General features: G+C 47.2%; 1 protein-coding gene across 2 annotated transcripts in view; it reads left to right on the plus strand.

Moving 5' to 3' along the window:
• Positions 1-27,867, plus strand: part of LOC122937707 (rho guanine nucleotide exchange factor 40-like) — a 76,988-nt gene that overhangs the window by 41,434 nt on the left and 7,687 nt on the right. The window contains exons 12-23 of one of the 2 annotated variants that reach the window (XM_044292692.1): positions 743-865; positions 946-1,137; positions 15,697-16,589; positions 17,727-17,976; positions 18,995-19,084; positions 19,173-19,397; positions 19,499-19,669; positions 21,480-21,657; positions 21,954-22,070; positions 22,151-22,417; positions 22,498-22,721; positions 24,966-25,025. In XM_044292692.1, the coding sequence (XP_044148627.1) occupies positions 743-865; positions 946-1,137; positions 15,697-16,589; positions 17,727-17,976; positions 18,995-19,084; positions 19,173-19,397; positions 19,499-19,669; positions 21,480-21,657; positions 21,954-22,070; positions 22,151-22,417; positions 22,498-22,721; positions 24,966-25,007 (2,772 nt within the window). In that variant the 3' untranslated portion in view covers positions 25,008-25,025. The remainder of the gene's footprint in view (positions 1-742; positions 866-945; positions 1,138-15,696; positions 16,590-17,726; positions 17,977-18,994; positions 19,085-19,172; positions 19,398-19,498; positions 19,670-21,479; positions 21,658-21,953; positions 22,071-22,150; positions 22,418-22,497; positions 22,722-24,965; positions 25,026-27,867) is intronic. The other variant, XM_044292693.1, reaches the window with a different exon arrangement.

The raw sequence follows: 27,867 nt of genomic DNA on the forward strand, positions 1-27,867 counted from the left end.
CTTCACTAAAGGCTAAGTGTTGGTAGCGTGCGCTGCTGTACTGTAGCTCCTGCCCGGATCCGATCAGCTGGGAAAGCGCTGATGTCCTGCCCGCCTGCCCTGCCAGCTCAGAGCCATTAGTGAGCACTCCTGAGCTGCTGAATCCATAAATATAAAATTCATCTAGGGCTTATTTTTGGAGTAGGGCTTATATTTAAGCCCTACTCCCAAAAACCCTGCAAAATAGGGCTAGGTCTTATTTTCGGGGAAACATGGTACCTATGCCCGGATTGGACACATGTTTTTGCGCATTTAGGTGCCGTGATCTCACTTGATCACGGCATCTAAAGCATTTAATTACCGCAATCAGCATTATTGCCGGTCACGGTAATTAGCCACAGGTCTCTGCTGTATCTGCCGGCCATGACGCCCGCTGCACGTGCGAGCAGGCGTCATGTTTACACATCGCACCAGCGCCGTATATGTACTACGCTGGTAGCCTTAGGGTTAATTCTGCATTAATTCTACAGATTATTGCATACTCCAGATTATCAGAAGATTGTAGAAAAAAAACGGAGAACTTACTTGTGAGGAACGTTTCTGGAATCCGAAAATAAAATGTCACATAATCCACTGCTATTACATTGCAGTTCTATCTTGGATTATCAGATGCCAGATTACAGGCATGTCGCTGTATGTGGACACTTTTGTGTGCAGCTCATTGTTTGACCATTGTTGTTTGGCATCTTCTCCTTTCTTTTAGGTCAGCGGATGGATAGAGAATGTCGGCGAGCGGGTACTTGAGGAGTGCAGTGTCCTAGAAGATTCTTTGGAGGTTCTTCTTCAGACACAAGGACATTTCCGTGAATTTGATGGTGTGGCATGTGTAAGTGATGACTTAAGACATCTCTCCTCCTCCTTAGGAGCTGGAGACCCGGACCGCTGACATTTGGTTCTTGTTTTCAGGAGTACTGCAAACGTGGTCAGGAGCTGCTCCAGACGGTGGACCGGTGGCAGAACCTCCCCTCCCCTGACATTCAGAAGTACATGATCAGGTTGCAGAAGTGTCAGGAGAAGGTGGGCGAATTCTTCAGGAGACTTGAGGAGTGCAGAAGCAGGTTGGAGAAGACGGTCAGACTCTATCAGTTCTTTGACAAGGTCAGTGAATAAGTCGCATGTCACAAATACATAGAAGCCATATTAAATGCTTCTCTATTTGAGTTTAGCTACAGTTAAGTCACATTATACTGAGTAGCATCTAATATCCAGAGTACCTGCCATGTGCAGCACGGACAGCAGCTAGACGACCTGAGAGTCACTCAGTAAGGTCTTATTAGACTGTCACAGGTATCTGGAGCTGACAACAGTGTATCCCACAGATCCAGGAGGCGGCGTGGGGGAGGATCCATAGAGGGAACACGACCATTGAGGTGGTCCCACTGATGCTCTGTTGGGTTCAAGTCTGGGGAATTAGGGGGCCAGGGTAGTACTTAGAAGACTTTGTCATTAAGTGTGGATGAGTGTGCCCAGAGAATGCCACGACAACCTTCCCCTTGTGTTCTTCCACAAATGGTTGCAGGAAGTTTATTCTCTGATGTTTCTCTCCTGACATGCCAGCGTCCATCTATTCCATGAAACAGAAATCAGTGGAGGTCCAATTCCGATACTGCTGCAAAAACTGAAGCCTTTTCTGCCGATGCAACTTGGTTATCATACGTGCAGTGACCGTCTACTGCATATGGGGCTCCGAAGCAGACAGAGTTCTCTGAACTGTTGTGTTAGACACACGTCTAATAGCCCCTGGTTCATTTTGGGAGAGAGTTGCTTCACTGTGGTGTCTCTGTCCACCCTCACAGCCGCCGTTCACCTCTAACATCAATGGCATGTGGTCTCTGCAGTTTCCACACTGTTGGTGCAATTTGTCCACTCGCCATACACTTTCACCACAGCAGTACAAGAACAGTTCACACTGCAGTGTCAGAAATACCGCCACTTGAGGCCCAAAAGCCAATAAACATCCTTTCCTGCAACTCTGATAAATCGCCCTTTTTACCCATTACGAGGAATATGCATGCAGACAGCTTATCACACACCATATATACCCACCAATCCAGCTCAGAACACGGTACTTCATTCTTAAGCTACCTGCTGCCGACGTCAAAAGTAGGAAGTGGTCAAAATAATCGTGTAGATTGAACTCTGCCTTCTGTCTCAGAGGCTTATGCTGCTGCTCTGTCCCTCCCCCATGCTTTACACTACAGCTCTGCTTTATCACCTTGACTGCCCTGATATTGGCCTCCTGAGAGCTGGGTTGCCGTGCAGTAGCACAGGCAGCTTCTTGTTTCCTGCACAGAATTACAGACAGATACTGGTGCTGGAGGCTGAGGTCGGTTTTCAGGTTACGTTTATATTGTATAAATGGCTCCAGATGTTGTGGTCGGGTTCCATCTTATGACTCATGGCTTCTTTTTCCAGTGCAGTCCTGTCTTTATTATATCCCCCTGGCGTCACTATACAATCTCCCTGTATATGAATCCTCCTGCAGTATTTTTTTTTTTTTTTGGGGGGTGTTGTGTCTGAAATAGAGATGTGCAAATTAATTTGTCACATCTGCAGGACTTCTTCACCTGCCTGGGGCTGTCTCTGCAGGGAAAGAAGCACCCACCTACCGATAGATTGACTGGACCGGATATTTAGCTCGGCCCTAACAATTCCTGCCTGTGCAATGGTGGCAGCTCAGAAGCAAAGCCTCTGCCCTTTCTCTATTATGCCTCATGCACACAACCGTTGTTCGGATCCGCATTCGAGCTGCAGTTTTTGCGGCTCGGGTGCGGACCCATTCACTTCAATGGGGCCGCAAAAGATGCGGACAGCACTCCATGTGCTGGCCGTATCCTTTGCTCCATTACGTGGCCCCGCAATAAAAATATAGCATGTCCTATTCTTGTCCGTTTTGCGGACAAGAATAGGCATTTCTACAATGGGCCGCCCGTTCCATTCCGCAAATTACGGGCAGCTTCAGTTTTTTGCGGCCGCAAAAAGGAGATTTTTGTATAACTTACCAGTAAAATCTCTTTCTCGCTCTTCATTGGGGGACACGGGAACCGTGGGTATAGCGATGTCCTCTAGGAGGCGTTAACGCTAGTAAAAGCTGTTAGCTCCTCCCCTGGCAGCTATACCCCCTCCAGCCTGGAGACGGAGCTTCAGTTTGTGTACAAGCAGTAGGAGAAGCAAGCCAACCAAAGAAAAAAACATGGAACACCAACCATGCCAAAAACCCAACAGGGTTCTAACCAGAAACAGCCACAGCTCTGGTTGAACAACAATACTGGGTGGGTGCTGTGTCCCCCAATGAAGAGCGAGAAAGAGATTTTTACTAGTAAGTTATACAAAAATCTCCTTTTCTCGCCCATATTCATTTGGGGACACAGGAACCGTGGGACGTCCACAAGCAGTCCACAGGAAGGGAAAAACCACAGTCCCATGGAAACAGCGTCCCTGCAGGCATCTCGGAAACTGCCGCCTGCAAGACCAAGCGGCCCATGGCAGTGTCCGCCGATGCGCAAGTATGCACCTGGTAAAATTTCGTGAAAGTATGTAAGGAGGACCAAGTAGCCGCCTTACACAACTGTGCAGCTGAAGAGCGATTCCTCCGAGCCCAAGATGCACCCACCGCTCTGGTAGAGTGAGCCGTGACACCTAAGGGTGGAACCCTGTCCCGGGAGCGGTAAGCCTCCGCAATTGCAGCCCGAATTCAACGTGCGATTGCCACCTTGGAGGCCGCCAATCCCTTGCGAGGACCCTCTGGAATGACAAAAGGGAGTCCGTATGGCGGAAGGGAACGGAGGATGCTAAATAGATCCTTAGAGCTCTGACAACATCCAAGTGATGCAACTCCCTTTCCCTAGGGTGTGAAGGAGAGGGACACAGAGAGGGAAGGACAATTTCCGTGTTCATATGGAAGTCGGAGACCACCTTCGGAAGAAAGGAAGGAACGGGCCGGAGAACCGCTTTATCCTTATGAAGAACCAGGAAGGGTTCTCTACAAGAAAGGGCCGCCAACTCAGACACCCGTCTGATGGAAGTGATAGCCACAAGGAAAGCCACAAGGAAAGCCACAAGAGAAATCTCCTGTAGAGGCTCAAAGGGGGAAGCCTGGAGCGCTAGGAGGACTAGATTCAGATCCCAAGGCGGTAACGGAGGACGGTACGGAGGAACCGTATGTGCCACTCCCTGAAGAAAAGTCCTTACCGCTCTGAGACCTGACCCTTCAAAGAGCTAAGGCTCAAACCAAGGTCCAACCCTGATTGAAGAAAGGACAGGAATGTGGGGAGAGAAAAACGAAGAGGAGGAATGTTTTGGTTTTCACAGGTCCTGTAATAGATCCTGGCTAGCCTGAATCATAGTGCAGATAACATCCACCGAAAAACCCCTTTGCTTTAGAATGGCGGTTTCAATGGCCATGCCGTCAAACGAAGAGACCTTAAATGCTGATGGAAGACCGGTCCCTGCGAAAGCCGGTCGTCTCTGAGTGGCAGTGACCAAGGAACGTCTCCCATAAGGAGAAAGAGGTCGGCGTACCACTAGCGACGGGGCCAGTCTGGGGCGATGAGGATCGTCGGAATGCCCTCCATCCAGATTTTCTGTAGAACCCTGAGTAGGAGGGGGAAGGGGGGAAACGCATAAAGGAGGGGAAACCCCTGCCAAGGGGAGATCAGAGCGCCCACGCAGCAAGCTTCCCGATCCCTTGCGCAGGAAAGGAAGGTAGGAAGCTTCCGATTGAGCCTTGAGGCCATCAAGTCCACGTCGAGGCGACCCCAACGGAGACAGATCGCCTTGAATACTTCTGGGTGGAGGGACCACTCGCCCGGATCTATCCTGGTTCTGCTGAGGAAGTCCGCAGTCCAGCTCTCTACACCCGGGATGTAAATTGACGAAATTGGCGGGATATGGGCCTCCGCCCATTGTAAGATCTCGGCAGATTCCTGCATCACCGCCAGACTGCGTGTTCCCCCCTAGTGGTTGATGTACGCCACAGCAGCGGCGTTGTCCGACTGGGCGACCCTTCAAGAGGTGGGTCCAGTGCCGGAGGGACAGAAGAATCTCCCTGAGTTCCAGGACATTGATCGGGAGCTTGGACTCAGACCGAGACCACGTGCCTTGGACTGTCCTTGGAGGGAACACCCCTTCCCAAACCAGTAGACTGGCGTCAGTGGTCGTCCAGGAGATCGGAAGGAAGGACCTTCCCAGAACCGGAACCGACAGCCACCAACAAAGGGTCGACCGCACTGAGGGGAGAGACGGATGAGATGGTCCAGGCTCTCAGAAGACTTGTCCCAGGAGGACAGGATCACCCTCTGGAACGTGCGAGTGGAACTGGGCAAAGGGAATTGCCTCGAAACAGGTGACCATCTTCCCTAACGTCCTCATGCAGAGGCGAATGGACGGAAGTCTGCAGTCGAGAAGGAGCCTCATGGAACGTTACAAGGCCAGTCGCTTATCCGGGGGAAGGCGAATCCGTGCCGCGTCCATGTCCAGTAGCATACCCAGGAAGATCAATTGTCTAGACGAGGGTGTCAGAGATGACTTCTGCAGGTTGACCAAGTGAGCCAGGGCTGCCAGTGATCTGTACGCTGTTCGATGCCTGAGCAAGGGAGGAAGCCTTGATGAGGATGTCGTCCAGATAAGGCATAAGGAAAATGCCTCTGGAACGGGGCAGGGCGAGAAGAGGAGACAGAATCTTTGTGAAGACCCAAGGCGCAGTTGCCAGCCCGAACGGGAGGGCGACAAACTGGTAATGAGTCTCCTATCGCAAACCTCAGGAAGCGCTGGTGACGTGGAGGTATGCGTCCTGGATATCTATGGCCGAAAGGAATTCCCCGTGCTCCAGAGAAGCAATTATGGAACGAAGGGATTCCATCCGACACCACTGGAGGCGGAGGAACTTGTTCAGCAGTTTGAGGTCCAGGATTGGGCGTACCGAGCCCTCCTTTTTGGGGACCACAAAAAGGTTGAAGGGGAAGAGACAGTAACTCGATCAGGTATCCCGAGGATACAGTCTCGAGCGCCTAAGCGTCGGACACGTGGGCCCGCCAGACGTCCTGGAAGAGGAGGAGGTGGCCCCCCACCCTGTTGGGGGGGGGGGGGCCCTGCCTGAGCGTCTGACAAGCAGTGCAGACAGAATCCTGTTACCTGCAAGGGAATTTAACCTGACAAATAGAGCAGGCATAGTGGACAGCTATTGGCCGCGGACATGGTGAAAAACCAGGGATATCTGAGGCTGGAGGGATACAGTGACCTGAGGAGAGGAATAACCGCTCTTACCAGGACCAGGAGATGCCGACAGAAAGCCGGAGAGAACTGGTTAAGCGCTGAGGCGGGAAGATAGGCTCCGCCCCCTCAGGTCCTGCATCCCTCCAGATAGTCGCTGCGATGCGCGCGCATCCATTAGCCCCCGCATGCTGGATTCACCCTCTGCTGTGACCGAGCAGTGCCAGAAACAGGCAGCCCGAACCTTATGTAAGAAGGATCGCCGCCAGCCGAAGCTGTGAATCGCCCCCGTTGCTTGTAAGCGCTCCTGTGCGCTTGGCTCCGCCCCCATGCGATCTGACGCGGCCCATGTCTATGCCCCAGCGCTAAGTCCTGCTGCTGATTAATAAATTGCATTTTATGGGGACGCAGTCTGTGTCCCAGAGTCGATTATAGATCAACCCCTTGCAGCCAGAGAGGTTGAGCGGCGGGCAGGAGGGGGGAAATCGACTGCCTGGAGCAGGCTTCTACTTATCTGTCCAGCCGCTATCTCCACCTTTCCTCTTCTCCAGCAGGGTCACCCCTTCTGCTGGCGGGATGCAGGGGAGCGAGGCTGCCCTGGTCCACCTTGCCTTCTTGTGGGGGGAGGAGGCAGTGTGGCGAACCAACGCTGGCGTGCTCCCCCAGGGTGAACAGGGAGGCGAGGCAACCACTGTTTCCCACCTAAAAGAAGAGAAAAAAATAAACTAAAATAAAAAAAATCTTGAGGTCTTGCCTCCTATTGACACTGGAGGGGGTATAGCTGCCAGGGGAGGAGCTAACCGGTTTCACTAGTGTCAACACCTCCGAGAGGACATAGATATACCCACGGTTCCTGTGTCCCCCAATGAATCTGGGCGAGAAAAACGGAATGGTCGTGTGCAATAGGAGTGGCAGCGCAAGTAGGAGATTGTCAGGGCCAGGCTAAATGTCCGGCCCTGTCAATCTAGTGGCCGGTGGGCGTCTCCTGACAAGCGATGAAGCCCTGCGGATGAGACGAATAAAGTTTCTCATCTCTAGTCTGAACCAAGCACCACAGAGCCAAACTCATCATCCCTCTGCTGGTCACAGCTGGAACTGCAGGCTAGCACCTCCGCTTAGGCTTATGTGGCAGGGACTGCCTGGTAATGTGTGATTTCATTCAGCCTTTGTTGCAGGATATTTGGCTAGTGTTGAGTGTCATCCTGTGAGGTTCTTTGCCATTCTCTTCAGTTGTCTGATGTCACTGTCATCTTCAGCTTTAGACAGTTTTTTTTGTACGTCACTGTTTTCTGCAGTGTAATAATTATTTATTACATATTAATTGCAAATCTTGAGGAACATAGAAAAACGAAATGTCATGATTGTTACCTCATAGTCTCTGCAAGCTTCTGTCATGTGGTACCGGGTGTAGGGACCCTGTAAGGTCATTTTGAGGTAATTAGGAGCTGTCTCCTGACTGGGAACCCCTGTATTATCCAGATCAGATTTCTACTGGAAAAACCACCTCCTGTTAAGATGAATGTATGATGCTACACAGCAAATGAGCCGTTCTCCCAGTGATAACTGGGAACTCCATTGATCTGGCCTCTTTATAGCTCGGAAATCCTTAGTCAGACATGCAAACAATAGTCCAGTGATGAATAACTCTCCACACTGTCTCCTTAAGACTGCTGGACAAGACACACACACACACACTTGGGCCGGCGTCCAGTCTGGAGATGTCGGCGCAGTCCCTGGCACAGTGTGGGATATGATGTAGCATGGGCTGGCGCCATACACTTAGGTCTGCATTTAGCCGTCATCTTATGGCTCTGTAGCTGAACAACCACCTGGCAGCAGGTAATCGCACAGACTTGTATTATATATACATTGATGTGTGGCATCTCATAGATCGGAGTATCCAGTAACATGGCACGCAGGCTGGATTATCGGAACTTTTATCACCATCTGATCCATACCGGTCAGTGTGTAAGATGTAAAAGTAGTGATGTGGAGGAGGCTGTGGATAGGCAGTGCATAGTATGTGAGGACACGCCAGGCTAGAGTGCCGCCATACCACGCAGGCCTCTAATCTGCCTGTAGCTGTTGATTAAAGTAGTTTCTCCGGTAACCGCCGTTTCCCTGGAATTTGCTCGGCAGCTTCTGATCAGTGACCATAGGGGAGAATGAATGGAGGGAAGAATGACCTGTGCAGCAATATCGTCATCATCATTGCTGTCCTGTTGAGAGTCCACTTCTGTGGCTGAGCACCAGGAATGTGGCAGCTGATTTCACCCACCATGCAATGCTCCATGTAGCTGGGATTGAGCTATACTTTGTCACCCAGCAGATAGTGCAGGGGATCAACTAAGGCCCCTTTCACACGGTCGAGATGCGCGAGTTGAACGCATTGTACCCACACTGAATCCTGACCCATTCATTTCTATGGGGCTGTTCACATGAGCGGTGATTTTCACGCATCACTTGTGCATTGTGTGAAAATTGCAGCATGCTCCTCTTTGTGCATTTTTCACGTAACGCAGGCCCTATAGAAATTAATGGGGTTGCGTGAAAATCGCAAGCATGCGTGGATGCGGTGCGATTTTCACGCACGGTTGCTAGGAGACGATCGGGATGGAGACCCGATCATTATTATTTTCCCTTATAACATGGTTTTAAGGGAAAATAATAGTATTCTGTTTTAAAATTGTTTTTATTGTTTTCCAACAAGAAATACGTAACAAAGAGGTCAGCATTGTTACAACCTATTCTGAATACAGACTGCATAGTACAATAGGGCTGGAGGGGTTAAAAAAATATATAAATAATTAAACTCGCCTTAATCCACTTGCTCGCACAGCCGGCTTCTCTTCTGTCTTCTTTTTTGCTGTGTGCAGGAAAAGGACCTGTGGTGACGTCACTCCGGTCATCACATGGTCCGTCACATGATCTTTTACCATGGTGATGGATCATGTGATGGCCCATGTGATGACTGGAGTGACGTCATCACAGGTCCTTTTCCTGCACACAGCAAAAGAAGAAGACAGAAGAGAATGCCGGGCTGTGCGATCAAGTGGATTAAGGTGAGTTTAATTATTTATATATTTTTTAACCCCTTCAGCGCTATTGTACTATGCATTCTGTATTCCGAATGCTATTATTTTCCCTTATAACCATGTTATAAGGGAAAATAATACAATCTACAGAACACCGATCCCAAGCCCGAACTTACAATGTTTTGCACTCGCGTGGAAAAATCGTGCATGTTCCCGCAACGCACCCGCACCTTTTCCCGCAATGCCCGTGTGAAAGAGGCCTAATAGCACGAGCCTGCTCTTCATCTGGAGCATCTGTTTAGCATGGTAATAATGTAACAAACCCTCAGCTGTGAGCAATTTTTGGGTAAGGATGAGTTCTCAGCTTTTTTATGCAAATAACAGTTTTGCCTTTCATTGACAGCACACAGGGATCTTAAAAATGTGAATGAAAGGTATAATGGAAACTTTCAGAACATTTGATTATACAAAGGTCATGTTCCTTGTCCGCAGAGCTGACAGTCTCAGCAGTGAATGTATTTGGTGGAGTTTTCATTGTGTACATTTCTGTGTAATCTTTCTGATATGTTCACATATCAGAAACATTTTGTGCATATTGTGTGCTGTAAATTCACCCATAAACCACATCCCATTGATTTCAATTGATTTTTTTTTTGGGGGGGGGGGGGGGGGGGGCAGTGATATCACAGATTCTGTGGCGGGTGGGCACACAGATTAGCTTTATTAAATGGGGCTAAATATTTTTGTGGATCTGCCACATATCAAACTGCAACTTGGAGGCTCTGAAGGCGGCCGTCTCCTGATCTGCAGGTGAAAATCTATTCAAGTCTTATAATCTAGCTCCGTGTGGCGTTACGGTGTGCAATAATGATCTGCACAGAAGTATAACGTCTGACCATGGGACTTTTAACCCTCTCAGTTCTCAGGCTGGCATTTACCCTGGCACTAGTCTGGGGGATTTCTGTCCTATTCACAAGTCTGTTCCCCCTCTCCTCCAGTCGCACACTTTAGTCTGGGCCCATCCCCCCACTCTCCCTGTCGCTGGGTCTAGGGTCTGCCCATCTGCCTCACATTTGCTTGTGAATAGCTGAGCTTGGTAGGGTGCAGGCGCTGGGCGCCAGTCACTCACTTCTCCAGCAGATCATGAGAAGAGGCTGCAAGGAATACAGCTCAGATACTGGTCAGCGCCTGATGGGGTCTACAGACGTGCAGGTAAGAGGGTCTCCAGGTTTCCTATCACTTGTGAGGACAATACTAGAGTAGGGTGCAGCAGGTGTTGCGGTACTATATCTGTGGGTTGGAGGCTGGGTCAGGGAGCAGTGGACAAGCTGTAGGATAGTGGGCTGAGGGTCCTGGAGATCTTTGTGCCCTCTCCAGCTGGAGTTTTGTGGCACTGTGTACAATATCTCTGGGTCTGTGCCAGGCTCGGAGTATCATGTCTCGCACATTGTACCCTGGAAGTGAATTTTATATTGAGGATTCAGTGTTAATTGTCTAGCAGTGCTCACGTTGGCGTTATGTAAATTCATTTGAAGTCGGCTGTCGCCAGGTTATGGCAGCTGTGAGGGCGTCCTGGAGTTAATGAGAAAAGCAGCGTGGGGTCTTCTACAGGAGGGGGCCGAGCGAGGCTTGTGTCTGAATAGACCCTCATAGAGCCAGGTACCTGGAGGTCAGAGGTTTCCAGCTGTTCATATATAGACAGTCTACAGGCGGGCAGTAAGGGGTTATTCCGATAGGCAGAGCTGCTTCTCTCAGAAAGGTAAGTTTTTACTATGACAGTATACAAAATTCACTTTACGTCACCTTGTGGGTGACAAGCTCTGCAGGGCTGTGGCTGTCTGTGGCACTTACATTACTTTAACTTTTATGGTCCTAGTAGGTAAATAAGACCCCCTCCACACACACACACACACACACACACACTCACACACACACACACTCACTTTGAGCCTCATTAATGGTTTATTTGCTCTCTGATGGGTTTTCACAGACACATGGCAGAGGCTGGCGAGCAACCAGAGGACGAGAGGCCACTGCTCGCTATAATCATCCTCATGTTAGATGGAGTTATTTAGGTTGGGCATACACAGGGTTAATATTCGCCCCTGATCCATTTAGCATTAAAAATTCACTGTTGTGACGTTGGTTGATGAATAAACATAGTTTGATCATCACAACTACTGTCGGTGTAATTCCTCTGCACTGTTGCTGTAAGGCCCAGTGCGGACTGTGGCAGAGGCCTGCACTTACCGTATACGCAGGAAAAAGCTCCTGATGTATACATTAAACATATCCATTGGTTCCCTTTACTGACGCAGGCTTAGACTAGTTTCACACTAGCGGCAGGTGAACATCCTGTCGGATCCGTCCTGCCGCTAGTTTACGTGTGCCTCCCGAAACCCACTCCGTTCCCATTGATTATAATGGGGGCGGGGTTCCGGTGGTGGCACGGCGAGAGGCAGCCGGACTAAAAGTACTGCTGTGGTTTTTCCATACAGTTAAAAAAGATATATTGATGTATACAGCCCCGATGAAGGCCAATTGGACATGCTTTTGTCCTTGGTCAGGTGGATGTGTTTGACATCAGTCTCCGTGTGCACAGAGATAAGTCTGCAGCTTGTGTCCAGATGCTACATAAACTCGGTGACAGATTCATCTCGTCATACATCCTGCAGAACATTTAATTATCCGGCCTCTTCACTGAGGAAATCAGCGCCTCACAATCAATGCAAATCTCATCTGCAGGAACAGCTCATCTTATTCCTTCATTTATATGTTCTCTATAAGGGTATGGGCAGACGTTGCGGACGGTATCTGCATATGGCCGCCTGATCTTGATGGCAATACCTTAGTTGTACTTGCAAAATCATAGAAGCATTGGCCAGGCCTTCGGCTGCACGTGGACGCCACAACATCTGCCATCCCCTCAGAATAGTTATAGGACAGTCCTATGAGATGGAGCCATGGAGCCTACTTACCAGAAGTATGTAACCGAGCGTAGGTAAAATGTCTGCAGCTTTAATGGACTTTGCATTTCTCACTCTTTTCGTGTTCTCTGCTTGCCATCATTGAAGAGAATAATTTTTCTCAGAGCTGAAGTTTTGCTGCACAACCCTCTAGACAACCCGAACACCTCAGCAGCCGCTGCACAGCTTTCTCTCTTGTCCTGCTGCTGGTGCAATGTATCAGTCAGAGAGGGTTACCTGTATCAAACAGTCAACTGTGGGCAAATGGCGAGGAAATAAAATGCATGGTATATCTGAAAGTTGCAGCCCTGTGCACCGTACCCTGATTTGGATGTTACTATGCGGGGAGCACTTTCCGTGCTCTTCCTGTTCTCTTTCTTAGGCTACATGCACACGACTGTATGTGTTTTGCGGTCTGCAAATTACGGATCCACAAAAAAAACGGATGACATTCCATATGGACATGCACCATTTTTTTTGCGGGGCAACGGAACGGACATACTGATGCGGACAGCACACGGTGTGCTGTCTACATTTTTTGCGGACCCATTGAAATGAATGGGTCCACATCCTATCCGCCAAAAAAACGGAACAGAGACAGAAACAAAATACGTTTGTGTGCATGAGGCCTTATACACAAAGGAATGAGCTTCTCCTCCGTGCTGCAGAATAAAGCTTCTGTGTATCCTGCACAGATCTGGTTATATAACCAGAGCCCTTCGGGTGCACCTGTGATCAGCGGTCAATAGGAATATGATCCAGTGTTTTCAGGGCACTTGGCATCAATTGGGAGGCTCTTGGAGAAAAGACCTTGATGTGGGAGAACTAGAAATACCCGTTTCCTCCTGTATTGGTGACAACTAACAGCCTGAAAGGGAGAATCTACCCTGAAAAGAGAATGCATTTCATTTCCAAAACCCTCCAGTAACAAAACCCCAACATTTCACATCATGCACTGCACCCCCTTCCCCCTGGTTTTGGAGGAGAAGCCGCTGTCCCTTTCTGGACCTCTGTCGGCTAATTTCTTTCAGCTGAATTAAAATTCCAGCCACGCCTGATTCCTCCCCTCCATCTCCAATCATCGCTCATTCAGCTGGAACACAAAGCGTGACATGAAATTGGGCCGACCCATGTGGGGACGCAAATTAACTCTGTCACACCTGGATTGGTTGGTATTAATTGACTCCAAAATGTGGTTTGCCAGGGCTGCAAAACTACAACTCTCAGCCTGCCCTGACAACTGCATTTAAGGTGACAGGTGGATGAGTTGACCCCTCACCCTTTATATTGCTGTAAGCGTGGCCTTGTCTTCCATACACCTGTCTGGTACAGTGTGAGCGCCTGTATTAGCAGCTGCCCCAGGCTCGGCCTGATCCCTGCGGATTTGCTCTCATTGTGCTGGGTGCGTCTATTGAGGTAGGAGCTGCATCAATGGTCAGGGGCTGACCCCGGTGATCAACAGCTGCTGCAAGCCCCCTTCCTTCAGAAGAGTTCAGGAGTCTCCTATATAAAAGAGGGTATTTGCCCTATGCTGCTGAATGGGGGTGGGGGTGATCATACATCTGTCCTGTCCTCCCAGCAGATGTGACCAGTATATAGGGGAGGAGGTCACCCAGACAGTTTAGCGTCACTCTACTTCTATAGATCGTCCTCTTTCTTTTCCTAGACTTGTAGTTTCTTCTACATTTGACCAAGAGGTCAACAAGAGTCTTCTTGAAATTCTGCACCTTTGTGTGAGATCCAGAGCTGCCCTATAAATCCCAGTGAAATACACTGAAGAAATCCCTGCCCTGTGGGGAGGTGAAGATGAAGTGACCTTCTCCTCCTATGCAGGTGTATTAGAAGCTCGGCAGTTGTACAAATCTGAGATGTAGGGAGTGGGGATTGTTAGGGCAATGTGTATTCTGTATGGAGCTGCAGGCTGATGTCATCCGTGTGCACAGGCCGTGATGGGCTCTCTTGTGGTGCAGTCGCTATTTGAAGGATATTTCAGTATGTGTTTGCGAGCAGCAAGCTCAAGATTCTTGACACAGTTCTCAGTGCAGGTCAAAACACTGCACTTATGTGTTATTTCTTAACAGGATGATTTTTTCCTGCACAGTCGTCACTTCCTTTATATTTGGAAAAATTCTTGCCCGATCATAGACTGACACTTGAGCGATATCACGTAAAATAATAATGTGGTTGAATTAAGTGTGTTTCCATCATGTTCTGTGCATGCTGACATTGTGTATTTGGCTGCTGTGAATGGGATGAGTGAATTACAATTTGGTTTGTTTCCCACTCTTAGTTATATCAAAAATGGTAGAAAACCCATTGGCCTGGCCCTTTTAAGACTGCAGGACTTAGAGGTATAACTGAATGCTGGTTATAGTGGTACCACTTGTTACAGCGTGCAGGCATTGACTGTGGGTATAGGCTGGTTGATGTTGCTCTGTAAGATTTGATCATTACCTCATACTGTCTGGACTGGGTATTTCAGGACAAGCAGTAAATCTTTTGTCTGCAGAGCATAGTGGGTCCTGTATTGCACTGGGCACCTCCTTCATCCTGGCACAGCTGCACCCTCCATGAATTTCAGGAGCCCACAGTCAGGTGACCGCATTCCTGAATTGAACACGACTATTTGTGAGACTCCGCAGGAGTCGGGGGTCCGGTTTCCCACAGGATGAGAACCCCTTTTGTTCTCATGGAGGCGGCTTTATGAATACTTAGTAGGTGGTGCCCCTAAATATCAGATGGTTGGCACCACAATGTCTCAAAGAAGAGAAAAGGCACCAACCTGAAGGTTTTCAAACACTGTTCAGAACTGCAGATCACACTGGCTGCTCTCGGCACAATGCATGATTGTATGACAGTGAAGCTGACACTCTGATCGTTCTGTAGGATGCTTTTGCCCCATACACACGAGGACGGTATTGAGTGCAGAAGGGAGTTCAGAGGTGGAGTTGCTGCTCTTTGAGCAGATTAAGAAATGGTGAACATCAAAGCTCTTGATATTTGCATTTAAATGTCCCGTCCAATAATAGCGAGTCAGGGTCCTGCGGTGCTGGTGGTTTCTCTGGGGAATAGCCCTATTTAATACCCTGAGATGATCGCCGTCAAGAAAAGTTGACGCTCGATGCCGGCCTAGCTGATGACAAGTAGCTGTTTGTTTCATCTATCGTCTTCTGTGCTCAGGTCTTTGATCTGCCTGATCACATGTGGAAAAATCTGATGCTAAATCCACAGCAGAAATCCAAGACGACCCTCAGATTCTGCATTGGATTTGCAATCTGAACCATTACAGGTCCAGGTAAACCTGCCATGAGAGATGCAGAAAAAAGCCACACGTCACTTTTCAACATCGATTTTAAATTCGTGGAATATGAGCTGAAATCTGTGTGAAATATATGCAGTGTGAATATGAAATACATTTTACCGACTTTCTTTATTTCCTTCTTCAGGCTTATGAATGGGCATTGGATGGGATGCGACATCTTGGTGCCATCAGCTTGGATGACTGTAACTCTCCCGAGCTCTGCGTTGGTGCCTTTGAGAGTCTTGAGAAGTACCAGTTGCAGCATCCCATGATCGGAGAGAACAAGTTTGAGGAGATGAGAGAGCTCGCCTATGAACTGAAGAATGAGAAGGGAATCAAACACTGGAAGTTCGCTTGGTCAAAGTGTCAGGAGGCTAGGCAAGTTTTAGAGAAGAAACTTGAAGCTGCACTGAGGGCAAAAAGCTTAGTGTCGGGAGAACAAAACTCTGTCTGGTCTCCAGCCTCAAAACATCTCGACCTAAAAGTACATTCAGATAGGAACATTAATGTGTCTTATATGCAAAATAAGCCGCTTCACTCCCCTGTCTGCGGCAGGGAGAGGAGACTTGGGAGAGTTCTGTCTCACCGACCTGAAGTGGATCAGACACTCTTCAGAGCTAGCCCCCCTGGTTCCAGTGCCAGTTCCATTGCATCATCATCGGCGTACAGAATGCGTAAACTGTCTCTTCAAAGTTCTCCCAGCGAGGACCTTCACCTAGAACTGGTGCACCAGGTGCCTTCCGGGGGCTCGACCCCTACCCCATCCCGTCCCATGGGAAGAAGGTTGCTAAGAAAGGCTCAGAGTTTTGACCTTCCTGGGACTGATGTTAGCAGCCATTGTAGTCAGCGGAGGCTCAGCGAGCCAGCTAGGAGAGGGAACACTGGTGTGTTCATCAAAGGACTGGAAGTAAGCAGCACAGAGCTAGCAGAGCGTTCCTGCAGCCCCAGACTACCGCTCTCTTTGGACTGGTCAGCAGAACGAATGCCGAGTGATAGGCGGAGTAGTGTCTCCTCAGCAGATGGACGGTGCCGCAGCAGGTAAGAGGCTGTCTCATTTTATTAGTGTTAGAGGATTATAAATATGTAAATTTATACACATAATTCCATAACCAGCTGTCTGTGCCACCCATCACTCTCTGTACTTGGTATACTCGTGAGGCTATAGAGTGGTGGTCCTCAACCTGCCTCAGGCTTTCAGGGCATGCTGGGAGTTGTAGTATTAAAAGTTGGAGAGCCAAGAGTTGAAGTCCACTGACTTACAGCATGTAAATGTGGCAGTGTTTAACAACAAAATACCCTATAGACACCCTGTTATATTAGATGACATGGGATCCCAGCAGTCAGACTGATGACAATTTGATGGCCTATTACAGGGGTACTCAAGTACTTTTTATAAAGGTCCACATATAAGGGTCTGCCATCGGGTGAAGCTCCGAGTTGCAATAAAACACCAGTGGCATGTAGTGCACTGTGGAAATATTTATTTATTTTTACAATAAGCCACGCCTCTAATCCCTCCCACAGAGTAATTGTGTCCCAACACAATAAGAATGTCCTTAGTGCCACCTACAATAGTGATGACACTTTATGCCCCCACACAGAATGTGATCTCCACTAAGTGTCCCCCTCACAGAAGATATGTCCCATTAATAGCCCCTTACAGTAGATATGACCCCTTAGTGCCCGCTCCCACTAGACATGCACATTCACAAAAGATATGCAGCCAATAGTGATGCCCTTGTAGTTTTGATAAAATAAAAAAAGCCCTACTCACCTAGTGCTTCCCCCGAGCACATCTACCTTGGGTTTTGGCTTCTCCTTAAGTGCAGCAGGTATGATGACGTCATTTCATCGTGCCTGCTGCTGGGGTCATAGAGCACTGACCAGTGAATAGTGGAGCAGGGAGGTGCCGACTCACTGTTTCACCATTGTATTCCACTGTATCCGAGTCCTAAGAATGCAGATACAGTTTAATGAGGGACATGCAGGGGTCCGGACGGCTGGCGTCTGCCTGTTGAGTACCCCAGTCCTTTTATATTTATATAAATGTTTAAGCTTGCAATACACCATATTTTAACCAATCTTGGTGCACCTCATCTGGAGTACGGCTCCTGCAAGAACTAGACGTTAGTTTCAGTGAAGTGCAGCAGTAATGTGGTTTGTCTTCTGTTGTAGTAAACTCCGGCATATCATCGATGAAATGGTCACCACAGAGAGAGAATATGTCCGATCCCTGTGGTATATCAGTGAGAACTACTTTCCGGAGATGGATCGTATCGACCTTCCCCAGGACCTTCGGGGGAAGAGAGGTATTATCTTTGGAAACCTGGAGAAGCTGAGAGATTTCCACAGCCAGTATTTCCTGAAGGAGCTGGAGAGCTGCTGCAATCATCCTCTAAGAGTTAGCCACTGCTTTCTCCGGCATGTAAGTGACCCCAGAAGTTCACTGTGATGTGTGTCCATTTTCTCTCCCTCCCGCCACCTTTCCTTGACTGGACATTAGGCATGTACAGTGGTAGAGGTCTACTGCGAGCGTCTGCGTCACATAGACCATAGGCTTCTTGTTGGTCATAAGTGGACCCATGGCATTGACCTCAAGCCATACCCATTCATCCTGAGAGACAGTCTTAGATATTGCAGCGGGGCACTCGGCCCCAGGACCGTTTTCCTCAGGGGACTCCATAGCAGTGTTGAAGGAAAGTGGCTCCCCTGATCCTGACAAAAATAGTTGCTTTTTCCTTCACATTGTATTAAATGGTTAAGGGAAGAGCGATGGATTATTGTTAGTGGTGGTGTATGATCTCTCGGGCTCCCACTTATCTCAAGAATGAAGGGACTGGAGTTCTGGTGTCGCTGCATCCCCTTCACCATTTTCCCCTTGGCCACCTGGCTTCCTGCAATCAGAAGGGCATGGGAACTTTTGTGCGGGAACAACGTAGAAGAGTGCTGCCACTTCATTCTAAGGATCAGTAGGTCTCTCTGAGAAGTCGGACCCCCAATGATCATAAAGTGATGGCATATCCTAGTCAAGTGTCATCGCTTTACATGGGAATATATCCCATTAAGGCTTCCTCTGAGGATTTGTGAAGGTGCTACCTATTGCAGCCAATCATCAGGAATTACATAATCCAACCTGATGAAAGCCGAGATGTGATGGGTGGTTGCTCTGTGCACACTGGACTTTGTGATCTATGTGACCAGTTCTGTGCCACCACCACACAAGCCGATGAGAAATACAATGGCATTTCTTTGGTGCCTGTCTCTTGTGTAGATAAAGTTACCAGGGATCTGATTTGATCTCATGCTTGTGACACCTCAGGTCTGTGCCATGGAAGTCTGTAAACAAAAAGATAATTATCCTAAAATTGAAGCTGTCCTTTAAGTGGCAGTAATGTCATTTGTGATTTTCCCTTATTATCTGACCGTTCCCTTTTTTCCTGCAGAAAGACCAGTTTGGGATGTATGCCCTGTACAGCAAGAATAAGCCCAGGTCAGACTTGTTACTCGCCAGCCATGGGAACATATTTTTTAAGGTAAGAAAGCTGCTGTGACTTTGTGGACTGTTCTTGCTGATCATTAATTTCTGGTGTGAGATGCTGACTTGAATCGTTTGTGGCTCAGAACAAGCAGCGTCAGCTGGGAGACAAGATGGATCTGGCTTCATACCTGCTGAAGCCTATTCAGAGGATGAGCAAGTATGCGCTTCTCCTGAAAGACCTGATTAAAGAGTGCGGGGAGGCGCAGGAGCAAGAGCTGGCATACCTGAGGGCAGCCGAGGAAATGGTGAAGTTTCAGCTGCGTCATGGCAATGATCTTCTGGCGATGGATGCCATACGGGACTGTGATGTGAGTTGTTACTCTTCAATCAATGTGTACAGGACCCTGCATCCTTATGTATGACATATGAGCCGGTATAATGACTGCATCCCATATTTTTGTGGCATCAGGTGAACTTGAAGGAGCAAGGGCAGCTGGTGAGACAGGACGAGTTCACGGTGTGGCTGGGCCGGAAAAAGTGTCAGAGACATGTCTTCCTGTTCGAGGATCTCATCTTATTCAGCAAACCTAAGAGGATTGAGGGAGGGTTAGATGTCTACATCTACAAGCGCTCATTTAAGGTAAGTGAACCAGGTTCTGGAGACTAAAGAACTACTGTATCCAGTATAAATCACTGCCATGGGTACCTTCAGTGTCCTGGGTCCCGTCATTAGCCTGGCTGTGGTTCTATGTCACCATCTGATTTAACGGATATTCCTATCTCAACAGAATATGCCATAAATGTCCAGATGGGAAAACCCATTTAATTAATCCATTAATTAATGCAGTAAATAAATATGTCATTAAGGCCCCTTTCACACGGGCGAGTTTTCCGCGCAGGTGCAATGCGTGAAGTGAACGCATTGCACCCGCACTGAATACGGAACCATTCATTTCTATGGGGCTGTGCATATGAGTGGTTATTTCCACGCATCACTTGTGCGTTGCGTGAAAATCGCAGCATGTTCTATATTCTGCGTTTTTCACGCAACGCAGGCCCCATAGAAGTGAATGGGGCTGCGTGAAAATCGCAAGCATCCGCAAGCAAGTGCGGATGCGGTGCGATTTTCACGCACGGTTGCTAAGAGACGATGGTTATAAGGGAAAATAATAGCATTCCTAATAGAGAATGCATAGTACAAAAGGGTTGGAGGGGTTAAAAACTTTTTTTTTTTAAAACTATTTAACTCACCTTAATCCACTTGCTCGCGCAGCCCGGCTTCTCTTCTGTCTTCATCTTTGCTGTGCACAGGAAAAGGACCTGTGGTGACGTCACTACGTTCATCACATGGTCCGTCACATGATCCATCACCATGATAAAAGATCATGTGCTGGACCATATGATGAGCGCAGTGACGTCATCAAAGGTCCTATTCCTCAAAAAAGAAGACAGAAGAGATGCCGGCTGTGCGAACAAGTGGATTAAGGTGAGTTAAATTATTATTATTATTTTTTTAACCCCTCCAGCCCTATTGTACTATGCATTCTGTATTAAGAATGATATTATTTTCCCTTATAACCATGTTATAAGGGAAAAACCATAACCATGTTATAAGGGGAAATAATACAATCTAGACAACCTTGAACCCAAACCTGAACTTCAATGAAGAAGTTCGGATCTGGGTACCACATTCAGTTTTTGCCGCTACGCATCCGGACCCGCTCGTCTTGAAGGGGCCTAAAGCTGTTATGCAGTGTCAGATATTGGTGACTCATCCTGAGCATGGGTCATCAATATCAAATCAGCAGGGTGCCGACAGCCAGCACCTGAGCTGTTCAGCTGTTTACCTGCACGTCATCAAGCTCAGTGTTTCCCAACCAGTGTGCCTCCAGCTGTTGCAAAACTACAACTCCCAGCATGCCCGCACAGCCAAAGGCAACACTCCAGGTTTTCTGCTGCAAAATTGTATTAAGACAATCCACAATATAATACAGTAGCAGCAAAGTGGATGAGATGTTGAAAAAATGTCATCCACATGCTGCAGGAAGTTTCTGCAAATAATTTGACATGAATTTAAATCCACGGCGCGTCAATTTACGCTGCGGATTCCCATCTCAGATTTCACCTGTTACAATGCAGATGGTGAAATTTGCAGCAAACCCGCAGCATTTACAGTATGAATTGCACAACCAGGTCTGGTGTGGATTTATTGTTACTTTTACTGCTGCTGAATTCAAGATTCCAGATACAATTTACATAACTTCATTTTAGGACACAATTGTAATTTTTTTGTTGCTGTTTTTTGAATACTTATAAATGACTGCATTATTTCTACAACACGTACATTCCCATTTCTTGGCATCCTTTTTTCTCATACTATAAACCCAATAAGGGATTACTGGTACGTTAGTTGTAGGGATTTGACCTTACTCCCTTTCTCTGGCTTGCAGACAGCAGACATTGGTTTGACTGAAAACTCTGGAGACAGTGGTCAGCGCTTTGAAATATGGTTCAGGAGGCGGAAATCCAATGACACTCACATTCTTCAAGCAAGCAGCGCTGAAATCAAGCAAGCATGGACAACTGACATTGCCAAAATCCTGTGGCAGCAAGCGACCAGGAATAAAGGTACAGTGAGTGACCAGTGCTATTTTGTAAGTGGCATGTGGATAGGAAACAAGGGGTTAATATATGGCTGCTGTGGACACCTTTCTGTTGCAGAAGATCTAGTCTAGCTGAATGCTGGGACCCCTGCTGATCAGCTTTACTATAATCAAAAGCATTACACAGCGCCATTCAGTGGCCGTCATATACACTGTATCGCACATATATATCATTCAGGGATGTAGCTATAGGGGAAGCGGCTGCTTTGGGGCTCACACGCTTTCAGTAATTTTTTCCTCCTCTGCAATTCATTCCTACAGAGGTCCGCATGCAGGAAATGGTTTCTATGGGTGTCGGTAATAAGCCATTTTTGGACATCAAGCCGAGTGATGCAGCAATAAACAACCGTGCTATCGATTACATCATGAAAGGGCGAGGTATGCCATTATACCCCTATTACCCTCTGACGTTTACAGTATCAGGCTGAGGTAGCTCATACCTTCTCTTTTATGTGCAGGGGCAAGGACCAGAGCCTCCATTGCTGTGTCCTTATTTGACCATTTAGATCCTTACAAGAGGACGCAGGCGCCCATCACGTGTAACTCTGTACCTTCTGCCTGTGGCCCTTCTTCTGCATCATTACTGGGACCCCTTAACCTGCACATGTATGTCAACCAAACATTTCTGCCCGGAGTGCTGTCCCCCACTAGATCATTTGACACCAGTGGCTGCTTAGAGGAAGATGAGCTAGAGAACGAGACGAGCTGCAGCCAGCCTTCCATGAGTATGTGTCAGATTATCGGCCTTCTCCTGCATTCTTCTTACTGCTCAGCACATACTAATCGTCTTGCCTTTCACTTGCAGCCACAGAGAGCTCAGAGTCTTCTCACTGTATGTCTGGGGCTGGATCCAGCGGCTCGGACAGCGGTTGTGTCTCCAGTATTCCACAGGACAATCTGTCTGAAGATGCCGGGTCTCCGTGTGACGCCTCCGCACAGTACACCTTTCCAGAAAGAAGGAACAGCTCTGGTGTCACCTCCCCGGTGGTGGAAAAATCCAGATTCATCAACCGCCAATATATCTCTGCAGTAAGGGCGTCAATACTTCACACCACACAGATAGTGTCACTATACCATACACCCAGGATCAGCAGCCTTCAGAACTCCAGCTGTGGTGAAACTACCACTCTCGGCATGCTGCATTCACTTCTCTAGGAATTCTGAGAATAGCAGAGGAAGTATGACTGTTGGTAGTTGTGTTCCTGACCCCTGCCATACACTGTCCTCTCGGTAACTAACACATACTGCGATGAGTGGCACAACAGCTCACTATGTGCTGGAGAAGAGTCATGGTAATTCATGAGCTCCTCCGCTGCCTACCTGCTGATGAGTGGCAGTTTTCATTTTAGTATTCATCATCAAGTGGGAGAGGAAGAGCTCATGAATTACCGTGACTGTTCTCTGGCACATCCTGTGAAGATCATGCAGCAGCTTTTCAGCATCAGTCACGGCTTCATGCTGCCCTCAGAATGTTTCTAGTATATGAACTATCATATAATGCATTGGTTTAACAAAAAATATGTAATTTTCTTCGTACACTGTGCTGCTAAAGTAGCGATTGGAACAGAAGGAAATGGTGCAGATTTAATTTCATTATAGTCCCAAAGTTATAAACCTGCTGAATTTAAGTGTGCGCCTTTATGGTTAGCAGCACCCCTGACCTCTCTGATGAAAAGCACAGATGTAATGTGAACAGAGTCTTAGGGTCTAACATGGTGTGGTTCCACCACTAGAAGAGGTGAGGCTCATTAAAACAGTAAAACTGCATGTGTCACTTTGAATGTGCCATGTAAACAAACGCTTAGGCCTCTTTCACACGAGCACAGCACTCGCACTGACTCCTGACCCATTAATTTCAAAGGGTCTGTGTACATGAGTTTTTCCACGCATGTTCTGTATTCTGCGTTTTTCATGCAGCCCTGGCCTCATAGACGTGAATGGGGCTTTGGTGAAAAACCCATTGCATCCAGAAGCAAGTGCGGATGCAATACGTTTTTCACTGGTTAAACCTACAACGGAACAAAAGAGTCTAAAACGGCAATGTATACAAAAATAAAAATAAACTTTATTGAATACATAAATATAAAAGCATAGAGGTGACAAAACACACACAAAATGTGTGATACCTCCCGGCAGACAGGGTATGCAGAAGCTAATTAGTACAAGGTTGCTAAGAGATGTTGTTTGTAAACCTTCAGTTTTTTATAATGCGTGGAAAAAACTGAACGCAATTGCAGCCAAAACTGACTGAACTTGCTTGCAAAATGGTGCGAGTTTCACTGAACGCATCCGGAGCCAATCCGTCACGCTCGTACAAAAGAGGCCTCAGACTGACATAAAAAATACTAGTCTTAGGCTAGGTCTACACGACGACATTTGCCGCGCGACATTTTGTTGCACTAATGTCGCGCGTCAATTTTTATAATGGCAGTCTATGGTGTCGCACTGCAACATGCTGCGACGCAACAGTCGCAGAAAAATCCATCTCGAATGGATTTTCTGCGACTGTTGCGTCGCAGTTGCAGTGCGACACCATAGACTGCCATTATAAAAATTGACGCACGACATTGGTGCAACAAGATGTCGCGCGGCAAATGTCGTCGTGTATACCTAGCCTTAGGGCTCATGCACACGAACATATTTCACTTACGTGTCCATTCCGTTTTTTGGGGGGGGGGGGGGGTTTTGGTGGACCAATTCATTTCAATGGGTCCGCAAAAAAAACTGAAGTTACTCAGTTTGCATTCCATTTCCGTATGTCCATATTTCCATTCTGCAAAAAAATAGAACATGTCCTATTATTGTCCGCATTACGGGCAAGGATAAAACTGTTCTATTAGGGGCCAGCTGTTCCGTTCTGCAAACTACTGTGTTGAAGGCCCATAACTGGGGCTCTATGGTTATTTTGCATATCACTGTTCCGCAAAATACGGAATGCACACAAACATCATCCATATTTTTTGCAGACCGCAAAATAGATATGGTCGTGTGCATTACCCCTTAGTAAATTTGACCCATGGTACCAATAAACAAAGTCGCCTCTGCTGCATCAGTAAAACCTAAGTTCACACAACAGGATTAGAATAACACATGTTCTGCAATCACTGGACAAGGTCATTAATAAGTTATTATTGTCTCCAGGGACTCGTTAACCCCTTCATTACTCACCACTTTCTATATAACACTCACTTCTGCTAACTGATTCCTGACTGGATGGATTTATTTTCAGATTCTACAGTCTAACTACTCACTCATTACTGCTTCTCTCCTCAGAATCCAAGCCACATTTCCCTAAGTCCTTCCACCATTGTCTGAATGTCTTCTTAACATCCAGTAAGTGTCTCTTGTTATACCACATGTAACAGATCTGTGTGTGCTGCAGAGAGACCAAGTGCAGGGTCAGCTCTGCTCACTTTCTCCATAACGCTAAGTAACTTTCCACATGAGCGCCCGTCCTATATCATATCTGACCATTTATAGCTGTATTCAGCCCATGGAGTGCTGCGCCACATTCTGAGGGACTTTGGGGGTCATTTATCAAACTGGTGTAAAGTAGAACTGTCTTAGTTGCCCATAGCAACCAATCAGATTCCACCTTTCATTTTGGACAGCTCCTTTGCAAAATTAAAGGAGGTATCTGATTGGTCACTATCGGCAACTAAGGCTACTTTCACACTTGCGTTCAGAGCGGATCAGTCTGGTGTCTGCACAGACGGATCCGCTCCATTATAGTTTAGAAAAAATTCTACGTTTGAAAGTTGCTCAGACGGATCCGTCCAGACTTTACATTAAAAGTCAATGGGGGACGGATCCGTTTGAAATTGAGCCATATTGTGTTAACTTCAAACGGATCCGTCCCCATTGACTTACATTGCAAGCAGCGTTCGGGTGTCCACCTGCTGAGCGGAGGACAAACGGTGCCAGACTGATGCATTCTGAGCAGATCCGCATCCACTCAGAATGCATTAGGGCTGTACGGATGCGTTCGGGGCCGCTTGTGAGAGCCTTCAAACGGAACTCGCAAGCGGAGCCCCGAACGCTAATGTGAAAGTAGCCTAAGCCAGTTCTACTTTACTCCAGTTTGATAAATGACACCCTGTATTTTTTTTTTTTCCTGTATCTGGCTATTGTACAGCGCCCTCCAGAACATTCAGTATGTTCATGACATTTGCCATAACCCGTTTGCTAGTAAGCAATAGCTATGGTAAATGCTGCAACAAGCGCCATTTACAGACTGTGCTGTCATTGAGGATGTGTTTTTATGCATGATCGACCAGAGTCATAGATAAACTATAGTTTTAGCGTTGATCTTTCACTGCATTCACACTGCCAAATTTACACAGGGCGATGTGCTGCAGGAAAAAGACAAAAAATGTGTGATCGGCGCCACGTTTAGAAGGGGCCGTAACTAAAAATCTACACAAGCCACGTGGACTGCCACACACTGCGCCTAATTTGTAAGGCATACACCTCATCAAAAATCTATGCCTTCTGTGTTTTTTCACAACACTGCCCCAAAATGTTTAAAAGTACATATAATAACAGTAGAGGTACACCTAAAATGGTGGCATTAAAAAATACAACTCACCCCTCATACATCTATGTATGTCAGCGGAAAAATCTAATATAGTTTTTGAAATGCACAGATGAAAAAAAAAATATCCCTAGAACCATAACAACTTGGATCACTGTAAGGCTTCATGTACATGGCCGCTGTCCATTTGGCCCGCAATGTACGGGCCCCCGGCCATATCACAGATGCGGCCCCGTTCACTTGAATGTGTCATCAATCCCGTAGATTGGAAGCTCTACGGAGTGCTTCTGTGGGTTTTCTGTCTGCGTCTGCAGACAGTGGCCACGCGGTCAGTGCCAGTGCATTGTGGACCTCAATTTGTTATTATCCATATTGCCTTGCTTGTGCACTATAGGAATAAGTGTCGTCCTCACAGGTGCTCACATAGTCCAGCACTTCTTCCTATAGTGTGTAAGCACGGCCACTGCTGCTGGATTGCAGGGTGGTCATAACCATGGAAAGGAGCAGTGTATAATGTGAAAAATGAATCCAGCCAGCAAAGGAAGCAATATGGATAATAACAATACATTAGTAAGTGCCTTGTATTAACTTTCTCTACATGATAAATGCCTTTTGCTCAAGTGAGACAATACCTTTTTCAATTAACCCCTTAAGGACTCAGCCCTATTTCACCTTAAGGACTTGGCCATTTTTTGCAAACCTGACCAGTGTCACTTTAAGTGCTGATAACTTTAAAACACTTTGACTTCTCCAGGCCATTCTGAGATTGTTTTTTTCGTCACATATTGTACTTCATGACACTGGTAAAATTAAGTAAATTTTTTTTATTTTTTTGCATAATAAAATACCTAATTTACCAAAAATTTGGAAAAATTGGCAAATTTCAAAGTTTCAGTTTCTCTACTTCTGTAATACATAGTAATACCCCCAAAAATTGTGATGACTTAACATTCCCCATATGTCTACTTCATGTTTGAATTATTTTGGGAATGATATTTAATTTTTTGGGGATGTTACAAGGCTTAGAAGTTTAGAAGCAAATCTTGAAATTTTTCAGAAATTTACAAAAACCTAATTTTTAGGGACCAGTTCAGGTCTGAAGTCACTTTGCGAGGCTTACATAATAGAAACCGCCCAAAAATTCAAAACTGATTTTACAAACTTCGTTAACCCTTTAGGTGTTGCACAAGAGTTATTGGCAAATGGGGATGAAATTTGAGAATTTCATTTTCTCGCCCAATTTCCTTGGGGGACACAGAAGACCTTGGGTATAGCTCATCTCCCTAGGAGGCGTGACACTAAGTAAGAACTGTTAAGCCCCTCCTCCACAGCTATACCCTCAGCCTGGAGAGAGAGACTGCCAGTTTTTGCTTAGTGTCCAAGGAGGCAAGACACTCCCTGCTACTGCAGGGCTGTTTTTCTCCTGTTTGGTTTTTAGTTTTGATTTTTGCTTTTTGCTTTTGTCTTTTTCTTCAGATCATCAGGGACAACAGAGTCGCACTAGACCTCTCTGTTTCTCCCGGGGTCGAGCTGCGCCAGTGCCGGTCATCCGCACTGCTGCCTCCCCCACAGAAGGCAAGGTGGACCAGGGCAGCCCAGCTCCCCTGCATCCCGCCAGCGCAAGGGTCGCCCGCACGCCAA

The sequence above is a fragment of the Bufo gargarizans genome, chromosome 5 (genome assembly GCF_014858855.1).
Source record: "Bufo gargarizans isolate SCDJY-AF-19 chromosome 5, ASM1485885v1, whole genome shotgun sequence".
Classification (NCBI taxonomy): Eukaryota; Metazoa; Chordata; class Amphibia; order Anura; family Bufonidae; genus Bufo; species Bufo gargarizans.